Source organism: Thamnophis sirtalis, unplaced genomic scaffold (assembly GCF_051295495.1).
Source record: "Thamnophis sirtalis isolate CommonGarterSnake01/CBP01778 unplaced genomic scaffold, rThaSir2_p1.2 scaffold_1, whole genome shotgun sequence".
Lineage (NCBI taxonomy): Eukaryota > Metazoa > Chordata > Lepidosauria > Squamata > Natricidae > Thamnophis > Thamnophis sirtalis.
The window spans coordinates 48,122,175-48,136,709 of NW_028261381.1; the positions used below are offsets into that span (position 1 = coordinate 48,122,175).

General features: G+C 40.9%; 1 protein-coding gene across 1 annotated transcript in view; it reads right to left on the bottom strand.

Annotated features, from left to right (window-relative positions):
• Window positions 1–4,290: 4,290 nt before the first annotated feature.
• SCTR (secretin receptor) overlaps window positions 4,291–14,535 on the bottom strand; it is a 43,993-nt gene continuing 33,748 nt past the window's right edge. The window contains exons 11-13 of the mRNA XM_087712398.1: window positions 9,529–9,667; window positions 8,798–8,839; window positions 4,291–4,841 (exon numbers count right to left, since the gene is read on the bottom strand). Of these exons, the coding sequence (XP_087568524.1) occupies window positions 4,659–4,841; window positions 8,798–8,839; window positions 9,529–9,667 (364 nt within the window). The 3' untranslated portion in view covers window positions 4,291–4,658. The remainder of the gene's footprint in view (window positions 4,842–8,797; window positions 8,840–9,528; window positions 9,668–14,535) is intronic.

Genomic DNA, 14,535 nt, shown 5'->3' on the forward strand with positions numbered 1-14,535 from the left:
AGTAAGTTATAACATATGGGCTTTTCTAAACTCTTTTCTATGAACTATAAAAGGAAATTGGAAGATATCTAGGATCAAAATGTCAAATGTTCAATAAACTACTTTTTGAAATGGTAATTCTAATCCCTTATAAGTGTCACAGCTGGGAGACATACAGCATGTGAATATATATGCACATACATATAGTACACCCCAGTATATTTGCACTAAATGATAGAGAAAAGGAACTAGAAAAGGTTCTCATAGAAATCAGAATGATGAGGTTGAATTAAGAAAAAAAAACCAATTTTAATTACTCCATAACTCTGTATTATGATCAGGATAGAGAACCATCCAAGGACGCTGGGAAGATGTGTGACAGCTCTTCCCCTTTCCTATCTTGGGGTCTGTTTACTGATCTGTCACCTCAGGCTAACAAACAGGTTGCTTTACTTTGAATTTCTGTTCAGGTAGCCAAGTATATCAACATAACTTTCTAACAACAAAACAATTGTACATGGCATTACCAGATAGCGGTTGATATTAACAGAGCCTAAAGCCACTAATGATCTTGCAACAAAAGCACCAAAGATAGGGGCATCATAAAGATCTTGTGACACAAGAACAGATAGCCAGAGGCCATTCTAGGGGGTAAATTTATTTCTCGCCTTTAATTTCTATACATATCTTAAGATGACAAACCCACACAATACTTCTTCCTCCTATTTTCCCTACAACCACCACCCTCTGAAGAGGGTTAGGCTGAGAGATAGAGTGACTAGCTCAAAGTCACCAAGCTGGGTTTTCATATAAAGAATGGTTGCAGGAATTGGGTTTAATGAAAAGAAGGATTGGGAGGACATGATAAGAAGCAATGGGTAGAAACGAATCAAGGAGAGAAGCAACCTAGAACTAAGAAGAAATTTCCTGACAGAACAATTAATCAGTGGAATAACTTGCCTCCAGAAATTGTGAATGCTCCAATACTAGAAGTTTTTAAGAAGAGATTGGATAATCATTTGTCTGAAATGGTATAGGTTTTTCTGCCTGAGCACGGGGTTGGATTTAGAAGACCTCCATGGTCTCCAACTCTCTATTCTATTCCATTCCATTCCATTCCTGCTTTAAGATTGAATGAATGAATGAATGAATGAATGAATGAACGAACAAACAAACGAACGAACGAACGAACGAAGCAGCCATCTCGACGAGTTTTTTTCTCAAACTTGCCAGCACTCTAAAATGACAATTTATGGCCTCTAGCTATAAAATTAATGAGTTCATTGATGTTGGATAAGAAAAAAATATACCACTTTTAGGAGTCACCAGGGTTAATTATTCAGTATATTTATATTTGAGAGTTATAAGGCTATGCAACAGTTATGCTTGCTATATACAACAATTCTCCATTGACAACTCATGTAGGTAACTTGAGGAGAAAAGCCCAGAGTAAGTTTTGATGATGTTCCCATTTTGCTTATACAAACTTTTTAAAAAAATGTGTCCCCTCTCTTCTAAGTTACTTGAGATCCTTAGTAGAGAGTTTTGGATCAGAGTTGTCCGAATTGTTTACATTATACTTCGGGCATTAACCTGTGGGAGAATGGGGGTTGATTTATTTTTATGGTTTTACTGAGTGAAACCCTGTAAAAGCCAAACATACACAAAGGAACTGGTTCTTTCACCCCCAGCATATGCAAGAGCGGGGGTCTGGATTAAATTATCTCCAGACATTGTGGGCTATAATTGGGGTGTGTGTGGAATCTTAATGGTAAAACTGTTCAGTAATGGATCAGTGGGCTTAAGACAGATTTTCTCTGCTTACTCTAAAATTTTCATCTGTTCTCCACCATAACACGATAAAAATCTATACTGACAGTTTTCAGCTTAGTGTAATGTGTGAACTCAATCATAGAAAACCAAAATGGGCAGAATATAGCTGTGGGCTCTGTGGGAGATGTCTAAATGTTTCTTGGGCAACAACTCTCACCACCATGTACTGGCTTGAGGTAATAATCTAACATACCCAGAGGCCACTTGCATAGGGCAAGCTGGTTTAGATGGGAAGAGAGTCCATAAAAGTCATTGTTGGCTCTGGACACCCTCAGAAAAAAAGTTGTGGAGGGTTTTTTTTTTTTTGCATCATAGGGCCCAGAAATATTATATTTGTGACTTACTATTAAATACAATAGTACTTTCACTGAAGTGACACTTGGCACAGGCAGTGGGTAAACTAGACTCAAATTCAATAATATGAAAACACAAGCTTAACTTTCACAAGAAGATGATTTCCCAAAGCCACTCAATTGCTTTTACTACAGAACAATACTGGTAACTGTCAATTCAAGCCACTGCCAATAGCAATATTCACTGATGCAATTCATCACAGCAAGCAAAAGACTGACATGAACTATCTACACTGCTTTGAACATTGTCCAACCAATGTAAAATAGCTAGAGCTTTGGCACGTTTGCAGTAGCTGTCTATTTTTTGTGAAAAATTCTTTCCTTGAGAAAGAGTTTTTCACAAAAAAAGCACTGCAAATGCCACTGATGTGCTGATTATTACTAAGGTTTAAGTAGCTAAGAGAGCACTCTTGAAACAGTTTGATAAGATCATTGTAAGATAGTATATAATGAGAAACAGTCAATGGAAGACAGGAATAAGGAACCCTCCAAATCAGTCCCAAAGGTGCTTTTTCAGGAGGCAACTGAATTTTTCTTGTTTTGTCTTTGAAGGCATTTTGCTTCTCATCCAAGAAGCTTCTTCAGCTCTGAGTGGATGGTGGGGAATGGAAGGATTTATATTCCTTGCAGACAACTGGTAATATGTATCCTTTTACAGGGTTACTGAGGCACTTGGAGGTTAAACGGTGTCCTGAGGGACATAGCCATGTATGGGATGGGATGAAGACCCTTTGAATGGTGTAAGAGTATGAACGGATTTCCAGAGGGAAAAAATTGCAGACCACAGGAACCATTTGCACTATGTAGGTGACCCTTAGGATACAGAGAAACCTCCAAGGGCCTCACCCTCTCTAAAAGGATGCAAACAACCAGCTGTCTGCAAGTAATAAAATCCTTCCATTCCCCACCATCCAGTGGGAGCTGAAGAAGCTTCTTGGATGAGAAGCGAAATATCTTCAAATAAAAAACAAGAAAAGTCCAGTTGCCTCCTGAAAAAAGCACCTTTGGGGCAACCATGACCTGGATGACTAAGAATCTCCATAGACCTCCAAATCAGTGTTTTGCAATCTTGGCATCTTGGTGACGTGTGGACCAACTCAGAATTTTTGGCTCACTGGGGAATTCTGGGAGTTGAAGTCCACATATCTTCAAGTGGTGAAGGTTGAAAAACACTGCTCCTAAATTCTGTCTATTATCAGCTCATGACAGCATGGCTAATGGTCAGAGATGCTTGAAAATGTAGTACCTCAGAACTGGGAAGAGGCATAGATACATAAAGCCACTTTGACACTTGGCCAATAAAAAATTCTGTTCTTTTCTGTTCTGAAGTAGTTAAAATGTCAGGTTAGAAACTGGGAAACTGAGTCCTTCCTTAGACATAAAACCAGCTGGGAAACCTTGAACCATTTTCTCTCTCTTAGCCCCAGAAAGGACAAACCAGTTCCAAAATCTTGCCAATAAAACTGCAGGGACATGTCCAGGCATCACCAGGTGCCAACACTAGTTGAAGGCACAGACACACAGGTATATGCCTGGCGCCTCCCAAATTCATTGGAGCTTTGTGAATCTAAAGCAATCTCTCAAATTAGGCTACAACAGGAAATTGTGTCAGAAAAATGGGCATCTTTCTAATCCAACTTCTTAGATGAACTGAAGATACACTGCAGTCTCTCACGGAGTGAATTGCTTTTAGCTAGCTTCCAGGTGGCAGCCCCAAGTCCCACAGAGCCACAATCAGCTCTCAAGAGGAAGTTGCAAAGGCCTTTGTGGCAGCTGAATTGCCAAGACTCCTAAACAGCAAATTCAAATGTCCATAGACAATGCCTAGAAAAATCCATCAATCATTTGTGGGCATGGGCTTGATACCAAAGAGATATATTTTCTCTCTGCCAAAAAAATGTACACTCTATCATGTTCAAACAATGCAACAGTTACTGAAGATATATAACAAAGGGTGGGATGCTATCGGTTTGGCCCGGTTCAGGCAAACCGGTAACTCCAAAGATCAGTTGAGAGCGAATCGGTTTGCTCCGACCTTCAGGTGGGCCTGCCCCCCCTGCCCCTGGGCTATACCTATCTATATTTCCTTGTTTTTAGCCCAGTTGATAGGCACCACAGAGCAAAGCACATGCTCAATGAAACATTTGTTAGACCGGTTGAATCACACCACTGTGTATAATCAGTTTATAAGTCAGTCATATATAAAATGGCAATATTGTTCAGAATCCTCACTCCAATAAGGAACCAAACAGAGAAGAGAAGGTAGATTCTTTTGAAGTGATAGATTCCAGAGAACAAAACCAGCAAGTTGAGAGGGATGAGCCTTCCATCTGGAAATTGCTTTTCACACATCATCTTTTCACAAGAATCCACATGATAGCAAGTCAGTTTCCAGAGCCAACAACTAGCTTTTAAGTCCTGAACCACAATGCCCGATTAGGTAATGCAAGTCTCCTCTGAGTTTTATCATGTTCTTGTGTGCCGTGGAAACATTTACAGTTTGCTCAGAATTGGGTAAGAAGGTCGCCTTTCCTCCTGGGAACCAGGCTTTGTCAGCTGCAAGACTTGAGTGAGTCCGCTTACTTCATTCGGAAACAAAGAGCTGTGGTGCTTATGGGAACCGAGATGATTCCTTAAATGCCACTGCCACCATTTTCTGTGAAGCTCCTGCCGGACCTGAACAAAAAGTTTCACTTTAGTAAGAAGGCTCATGGTTTTCTTAAGAGAAAGAGGACACCCTTTCCCTGCCCAGCATAGGGGCTCAACCTCTGCAGTCAATAACAAGGATAAATCACTCTCAAGCAATATCCTGCCCTGATGGCATGTGGTCAGCCACTACTTGCCTGCAGAGGAAGGAAGCAAAGCCAAAATGTGGACAGAGAAAATCAAATGTAGTCTCGTGGGTATGCAAATAGAAAAGGGAAAAGGAAGATCGGAAAGGCCAATAAATGGAGAAATGTGGTGAAGAAACAAGTAGAAGAAGAATGGGCTGAGGTAGCAAGAGAAATGCCCTGCATTGTAAAGATTTTAAAGACTTGACAATCTGGGACCCATTAGATCACCCTTCCAGAGATACTTTCTTATTTAAGCAGAGATGGAATGATCATAGGTAGGGCAAAACAACAGTGGGAATAGAAGGGACTTCCAATTTCCTGCTGGCTTCCCCATTGATTCTGCTTTTGTAAGAAGCTGGCAGGAGGTATCAGAAATCATTCCTCCTCTTTCTCCTTGACTGGCACTTGGAACTGCCTACCACATCTGGGAATAAAGGAATAAAAAGATTTGTGGACTGATAGAAAAATGGCACCCTTGCTTCCCATTCCATTCCCGAGGGCCCCCTTGCTCCAGGGAGGAAGAATAGCAATAGCAGTTAGACTTATATACCGCTTCATAGGGCTTTCAGCCCTCTCTAAGTGGTTTACAGAGTCAGCATATCGCCCCCACAGTCTGGGTCCTCATTTCACCTACTTCAGAAGGATGGAAGGCTGAGTCAACCTTGAGCTGGTGAGATTAGAACCGCTAAACTGCAGATAACAGTCAGTTGAAGTGGCCTGCAGTACTGCACCCTAACCACTGCGCCACCTCAGCTCTTCCTAAGGCACACCCATCAACTGCTGGAGACCCCAAACTAGCCCTACTTGCCAGCAGGCATCCAGATTGCTCCCTCACCCCCTCCCTTGTTGTCCACCATTATTAAGAGATTTGAGATTTCAGCCTTGGTTCCAAAGCAGCCAATTGCCACTTACTTGTTGGGACTTGCTGACAGCTGATTGGCTGCAGGGACCAGAGGAGGTGAGAAAAAGGGTGGGGGTATGGCCCTCCGATCTTCTCACTTTTTCTCCACACAAACATACCAAGAAAAAAAACTAAGATCAAGACTATTCTGGATGCTGAAAGAGAAAACTAAAATCTTTAATCTTACGAATTTTCCCTAATCCCAATATTCCACTTTTCCTTCCTGTTTCCCTTAGGTTCCCTCATAAGGCACATTATCTAGTGAGACAGACTGGCAATTCAACTAAACTGTTCCAAGTTCTGCTTTTAGGAGGGAGTATGAGGCAAGAACTCCAGCAAATGAGAAAACAAAGTGTCCCCAAGCCCCCCCTCCCAGAGTTTCAGAGATGGTTTGACCATTTGATCGTTAAGATCCATGGTGGCCCAGTGACTAGAATGCAGTATTGCAGGCTAATTCTGTCAACTGCCAGCAGTTCGATCCTGACCAACTCAATATGCTGACTCTGTAAACTGCGTAGAGAGTGGTATAAAGTACTATGAATCAGTATATACCATGTTTCTCCAAAAAGAAGGCTGGGTCTTATTTTCTTTTGACCCCCCCCAAAAATGGCTAGGTCTTCTTTTTGGAGGGTTCTAATTATTGACTCACCTCACGGCAGTGGTACCAACAGCCCTGCCCAACAGGAGCCCACTGCTGGCCCACTTCTTCTGCGACTACTTGCCACCATTCACATGCATTGCCTTGGCCTCTGTTTCGCCTGCATGAAGGTAGCTCCACCCCCTCATCCCCACCCTAGCTTATTTTTTACCAGTGTGCCTTGCCCCACCCCCTGCACTCCAGGGTGGGTGTGGTCTTAATTAGGGCTAATTTTGTGGGTGGGGCTTAATTTGATTGCATGTGCTCAAAACTATGATAGGGCTTCTTTTCAAGTCTTTTTCGAGAAACACGGTAAGTCTAAGTGCTATCACTATTTCTCTTGTTTGCTGCTGATGGCTGGAATTAAATCAACAAAGCTACCCAGCACAAAGGCTGCTGTGAGAATATAGCTGCTTTCAAAGGCAGGCAGAAGCCTCTGTGGAAATCTCCACAGCTCCTCCCTGGATTCTCGGCTTCCTGATCTGAAATATTTGTACAGAAATAAACCCTACCCCACCACAATTTTTTCCTCAGGAGATGCCAGTCAGCTAGAGAGATGCTTGTATAGAAAAATCTGGGGCATAATTCCATATCCCAATCACTGTACCTAAACATTCTTCTGGTTTGAGAAAAAAGTTTCCTTCCCATCAACCAGAATGACATTGATTTATCAAGCACTTTAAGGAGGGGCAGCACAAGAAAGGAGAAAAGAAAAGAGAGGGAGTCCCTCCATTTGATTTGCAACTGGAAAGAAGGACAGATCTGAATAAAAAAATTCAGTAGCCTGCAGTGGAGTCCATTAAGAAAGATGACCTTTGAAAAGGCATTAACTGTATATTGCTAATGTGGTCCAAAAGAGCAGTGGAGTCACCTTTTTTTTTTCAACTAGAACGGGAACTCATCAAGTTTGCAGACAACACAAAACACATTAAACACACACATACACACAATCCCCACAGAAGTCCTGAACCCTGCTGGGTCATCTAGAATTTTGAAAGCATCTTAGGGCATTTTCACAAAATGACTTTGGTGGTGGGAGCAATAGTAACTCTATGACCACGAATAAACTGATCACACCATTAATCACCATCTCTACCCTCTTAAGATCACTATCATTTCCATTTATTTCTTTTTCTTAGACAAGTGGACTTTCCTTATCCCTGACTGATTTTATTTTCTAAAGCTATTTTGGGATATGTGTGGGACTTGAAAGTAAACTAAAGCTGATGTTTGAGATGAACACTTCAGTTTGCAATATACTAGCCTCCCACTTATTCTGTTTGTTAGAAGGGTCAAAATCAATAATATAAAAATTAGAGCCCAAGAGGCATGCTCAGAGCAAGAGCAAGAGCATGTAGACCTTTATACCACTTTGCACTGCTTTACAGCCCTCTCTAAGTGGTTTACGTAGTCAGCATATTGCCCTCAACCAGGGGTGGATTGCTATCAGCATTACTGCCAGTTCGGCGCGCTCTGCGTGCGCGCGCAACTGCCTGTAAATAGGTCTGTGCATGCACAGAACATTTTAAAATGCCCCCCAAAACATGCCGTGATGACCAAGGAACCAGTTCGGAGGCATGGCCAGCCTGGGCAACCCAGGTCAACATTCCACTACCGGTTCACCCGAAACGGTGCGAACTGATAGCAACCCACCTCTGCCCCCAACAATCTGGGTCCTCAGTTGACCGACCTCAGAAGGATGGAAGGCTGAGTCAACCTTGAGCCTGAGGGACTCAAACTGCTGAACTGCCAGCAGCCGGCAGCCGGCAGCCGGCAGCCAGCACTCAATAGAAGTAGCCTGCAGTACTGTATTCTATCCACTGCTCCAACAGTTCTTGATGTCCATGGATACCATGTTGGTAATCCATTATTTAATGCCATGGGTGAACAAGGACTTAAACTAGATTCATAAGGATTCCTTGCTCCTATTTTTAAAAGTTAGATGTTGCCATTACGTGGATTAGTAGCTTTGTTGCATGTTCTCCATTACGAGAATGATAAACAGATAAGAATAAAATGTTCAAAACTACATAGGGTGAAGCTAACTATTTGCTCTTATGGCTATATATTATATCTATCTCAGTATCAGAAATAGCATGCCCCTTCATGCTGATTGATGGGGAACTTATGGTGAAAAGTGCTATTGTTCTCCAGTCCTGCATTTGGTGGGCTGCCATGGGAAACAGGATGCTGGGTTAGACAAACGTTTGATCTTATCCAGCAGGATTCATGACTAAATCTCAATCCATGGGAAGCTCACCTCTCCATTAAGAAAACAGTAAAGCACAGCCACAGCCAAACCCTGAAACAAAACAAGCAAATTATTCATTATGAAATACACAATAGCAAATGGCAGACTGCCATTCCAGAAGATGGAGCGTCATTTTTTTTAAAAATCACACTGAAATGTGATGCATGTGGCGAATGGAGACTATTTTGTCGCTTTGGTGGTTCCAAAGACCAAGGTGGAGGATGGGATGTTTACATTAGGCTGAACCTGCTGGTGGTTTGCAGCATCCTACATGTTCTATATACAAAATACCAATTATGCTGGCAAACACATTAGGAGGTTTGAAACAAAAACAACATGAAGTAGTTTGAATCAGAAGATAGGAGTTATTCCAGTACTGACCTGAGTGTGAACTTGTAAACATGGTAGGCCAGCCTCACCCCCACCCCCACCCAACATGCACCATTCTAGAAGTTGTAACCCTAACACATTTAAGGGTTACTGACTTGGGTAAGGTGGCTTCACTACTTTTGTGCTTACCTGCATTCTCTGAGATCCTAATTTAAGTTCCAATCGAAGGTCCAATTTCATTTTAAATCGTATGTTATCCAATTCCATTTCAAATTGTTTTTATCAGATTTTAGTAATAATTTGTGTCTGGAACTCTGCACTTTGATATGGCCCAAAGTCTAATCAATAAAGTAAACTAATTAACTAAGTATCTAAGGAATTTTTCATCAGAGGAACTATACCCCTCTTACCTGGAAAGATCCTAGGGCTTTTTCAAACAGAGCTTGAACTTCCATGGTGCCATTTGTGGTATCAAAAGGGAAAAAAGCAAAAAGAATGTAATGGATTCCAAAGAGAGGGATGAGCACAAGTGTTGATTTAGCAAGCCTCCTAAGAGCAAAGAAAGACAGAATGACGATGATGATGATGATAAACAGTGATATCCATTGCCATTGGTACCACATCCAAGATTTTTACAAAGTACGTAAAGAAATTGCAGCTTCCTGCAATAACACCAGTGGAACTACAAAAAACTGTGCTACTAGGAACATCATATATTTTAAGAAGATACTTGGATGATACATAAGACACTGGCAGCAACCTGTATCAACTGTTAGCACCAGTCAATGGTATTTGTGACACATCTTTAAATGTTCAGTTGATTGTGTTTCATGTTTAATGAATAAAAGAAATGATGATGATGATGATGATGATGATGATGATGATGATAATAAATTTATCAGACTTGAACATTCTGATTCTACAAAAAACAACCATACTTGGAACAGCTTATATCCTCCGACATTACCTTAACAGTTCCTAGGCCCTTGGTTAGGAATCGAGCTGTTGAGCTACCAACCAGCCCCAAAGGCTGTGAATCCCACCAAAGATTTGATGATGATGATGATGATGATGATGATGATGATGATGATGATGATGATAATGGAGGCCTTTTAAAGACAACTAAGTCAAAAGCTGAATATAAGAAATTGAGAAGCGAGCTGAAAATTGGAAAAACAAAGCTATGCATAGCCAATACTTGATCAGAAGCACTGAAAAAATAAACAGAATAAATAGAGCCGAGGTGGCGCGGTGGTTAAATGCAGCACTGCAGGCTACTTCAGCTGACTGGTAGATCAGCAGTTCAGCGGTTCAAATCTCACCGGCTCAGGGTTGACTCAGCCTTCCATCCTTCCGAGGTGGGTAAAATGAGGACCCGGATTGTTGTTGGGGGCAATATGCTGACTCTGTAAACCGCTTAGAGTGGGCTGAAAGCCCTATGAAGCGGTATATAAGTCTACTGCTACTGCTATTGCTATTTATTTTGGCAGCTCAATAACAAGCCTTAGCCACAAACTGCATGAAGGCAAAAATTCAGCATGTTACCACCAATAGCAAATGAGAAAGATGAAACAGTCGAACACTTGATCAGTGGGTGCAGCAAAATTTTACAAACTGACTACCTATAACACCATGACCGCGTTGCTAAGATCATTCACTGGAAATTGTGCCAAAAGTTTGGATTTGAGTACAGCAAAAACCACTGGGAACATCAGGTTGAGAAGGTTTTAGAGAATGAGAAAGTCAAGATCTTATGGGAGTTCAGAATCCAGACTGACAGACACTTGGCCCACAACACGCATGACATAACAATAGTTGAAAAGAAAAAAGTATGGTTCATTGACATTGCAATACCTGGAGATGCACGAATTGAAGATAAACAGCAAGAAAAAATCACAAAGTACCGGGACTTGCAAATTGAGGTTGAGCGACTGTGGAAAAAGAAATTGTGTGTTGTCCCAATTGTAATTGGAACCCTTAGAGCAATACCTAAAGGCCTATCTCGCTATTTGGAAATTCTAAATTTATCAGACTTGAACATTCTGATTCTACAAAAAACCACCCTACTTGGAACAGCTTATATCCTCCGACGTTACCTTAACAGTTCCTAGGTCCTTGGTTAGGACTTGAGCTGTTGAGCTACCAACCAGCCCCAAAGGCTGTGAATCTCACCAAAGATTAGTCACATAATAATACTGCAAATTGAAGTTGAGCGACTGTGGAAAAAGAAATCAAGTGTTATCCCGATTGTAATTGGAGCCTTGGAGCAATACCTAAAGGGCTACCTCACTATTTGGAAATTCTAAATTTATCGGACTTGAACATTCTGACTCTACAAAAAACCACCCTACTTGGAACAGCTTATATCCTCCGACGTTACCATAACAGTTTCTTGATCCTTGGTAAGGACTCGAGCTGCCAACCAGCCCCAAAGGCTGTGAATCTCACCAAATATTAATCTAATAACAACAACAACAATAACAATAACAACAATAACAACAACGATAATAACAACAACAACAATAACAACAACAACTGGGCAATACCAGTTATAAGATACACAGCTGGTATAGTTAACTGAACACAAGCTGATTTGAACATTTTGGACCGAAAAACCAGGAAACTAATGACAATGCACTACAGTTTACATCCATGTGGTGACACTGATAGATTATATCTGCCCCGAAAATCAGGTGGCAGTGGATTATTACAAGTGAAGCAAACAGTTGAAGAAGAAAAACATGCACTGGTTGATTATTTTAAAAAAAGTCAAGAACATCTATTAATCGAAGTAAAGAACAAAAATCTACTGAAGGCCCAACAGACAAAACAAGAATACAGAAAAGATGTGATAAAATCAAGAATGGAGAGTTGGCAAAACAAAGCATTGCATGGCCAAATTCTGGAAAAAATAAAAGATAAAGTGGACAGTGAACAAACTTGGTTATGGTTAACAACAGGTACATTAAAGAAAGAAACAGAGTCACTAATCCTGGCTGCGCAAGAACAAGCTATCCACACAAATGCCATTAAGGCCAAAATCGAAAAATCCTCTGATGATGCCAAATGCAGACTTTGCAAAGAAGTTGATTAAACTGTTGATCACATACTCAGCTGCTGTAAAAAAATTGCGCAGACTGATTATAAATTGCAGCGCAATTCAGTAGCACAAATGATCCACTGGAATTTGTGCAAAAATTATAATATTAAAACAACAACAAACTGGTGGGAACATAAATCTGAAAAAGTCACCGAAAATCAGATGGTCAAGATCTTATGAGATTTTCGTATACAAATGGACAAAATACTGGCGCATAATACACCAGACATCACACTGGTTGAGAAAAATAAGGTCACAATCATAGACATCACAATACCAGATGATAGCAGGGTCACGGAGAAAGAACATGAAAAAATCGCGAAATACCAGGACTTAAAAATCAAAATTCAACACTTATGGTACAAACCAGCAGTGGTAATTCTGGTGGTAATCGGCACACTGGGTGCTATTCCAAAAGCACTGGAATTACATTTAAAACAGTTAAAAATTGACAAAATCACCATCAGTCAAATGCAAAAAGCCGCACTGCTTGGATCTGCACATATATTACGAAAATACATTACGACATCCTAGGCCCCTGGGTGGGGCCCGACTAGTAATCAATGTCAAATCCGGCGAAACAACTGGCTGCTGTGATACAATTCTGTTGTGATGATGATGATGATGATGATGATGATGATGATGATGATGATGATAATAATAATAATACAAAAATTGAAATATTAATTGAATTAATAATAATTGAATATTAATTGAAAGCACAAAAGAATTTAGTCAAGACATTGGCTTGCAGTTTGGAATTGACAAATGTGCAACAATGGCAATCAAAGCAGACAAGGTCATAGAAGATGGTGGAATAGAACTTGAGAATGAATAAAGGCAGTAAAACTAGAAGAAGGTTACAAGTACTTGGGGATTTTAGAGGCCTCTGACTTATGCATAATAAAGTCAAGGAATCAACTTCAGCCAAGTACATTCAATGAATTCGCAAAAGATTAAAGTCCAAATTGAGTGGAGGAAACATCATAAAAGCAATAAATACCTGGGCTATACCTGTGATACGATACTCTGCAGGAATAATTAACTGGACCCAGATGGATTTGGACAATTTGGACAGAAAAATAAGGAAGCTTATGTCAATGAATCATGCACCCTAAAAGTGATGTTGACCGATTACAGGTGAAACTCGAAAAATTAGAATATCGTGCAAAAGTTCATTTATTTCAGTAATGCAACTTAAAAAGTGAAACTAATATATGATAGACTTATTACATGCAAAGCAAGATAGTTCAAGCTGTGATTTAGCATAATTGTGATGATCATGGCTTACAGCTCATGAAAACGCCAAATCCACAATCTCAGAAAATTAGAGTATTGTGAAAAGGTGCAATATTCTAGGCTAAACGTATCCCACTCTAATCAGCTAATTAAGCCATAATGCCTGCAAAGGGTTCCTGAGCCTTTAAATGGTTTAGATGGTTTAAATGGTTTCTCAGTCTGGTTCAGTAGGAATCACAATCATGGGAAAGACTGCTGACCTGACAGTTGTGCAGAAAACCATCATTGACACCCTCCATAAGGAGGGAAAACCTCAAAAGGTAATTGCAAAAGAAGTTGGATGTTCCCAAAGTGCTGTATCAAAGCACATTAATAGAAAGTTATGTGGAAGAAAAAGGTGCACAAGCAGCAGGGATGATCGCAGCCTGGAGAGGATTGTCAGGAAAAGGCCATTCAAAAGTGTTGGGGACTTTCACAATGAGTGGACTGAGGCTGGAGTCAGTGCATCAACAGCCACCACACACAGACGGATCCTGGACATGGGCTTCAAATGTCGTATTCCTCTTGTCAAGACACTCCTGAACAACAAACAACGTCAGAAGCGTCTTACCTGGGCTAAAGAAAAACAGACCTGTTGCTCAGTGGTCCAAAGTTCTCTTTTCTGATGACAGCAACTTTTGCATCTCATTTGGAAATCAAGGCCCCAGAGTATGGAGGAAGAATGGAGAGGCACACACTGCAAGATGCTTGAAATGCAGTGTGAAGTTTCCACAGTCTGTATTGATTTGGGGAGCCATGTCATCTGCTGGTGTTGGTCCACTGTACTTCATTAAGTCCAGGGTCAATGTAGCCGTCTACCAGGAGATTTTGGAGCACTTCATTCTTCCTTCCACAGACGAACTTCATGGGGATGCTGACTTCATTTTCCAGCAGGACTTAGCACCTGCCCACACTGCCAAAAGCATCAAAACCTGGTTCAATGACCCGTGGGATTACTGTGCTTGATTGGCCAGCAAACTCGCCTGACTGGAACCCCATAGAAAATCTATAGGGCATTGCCAAGAGAAAGATGAGAGAC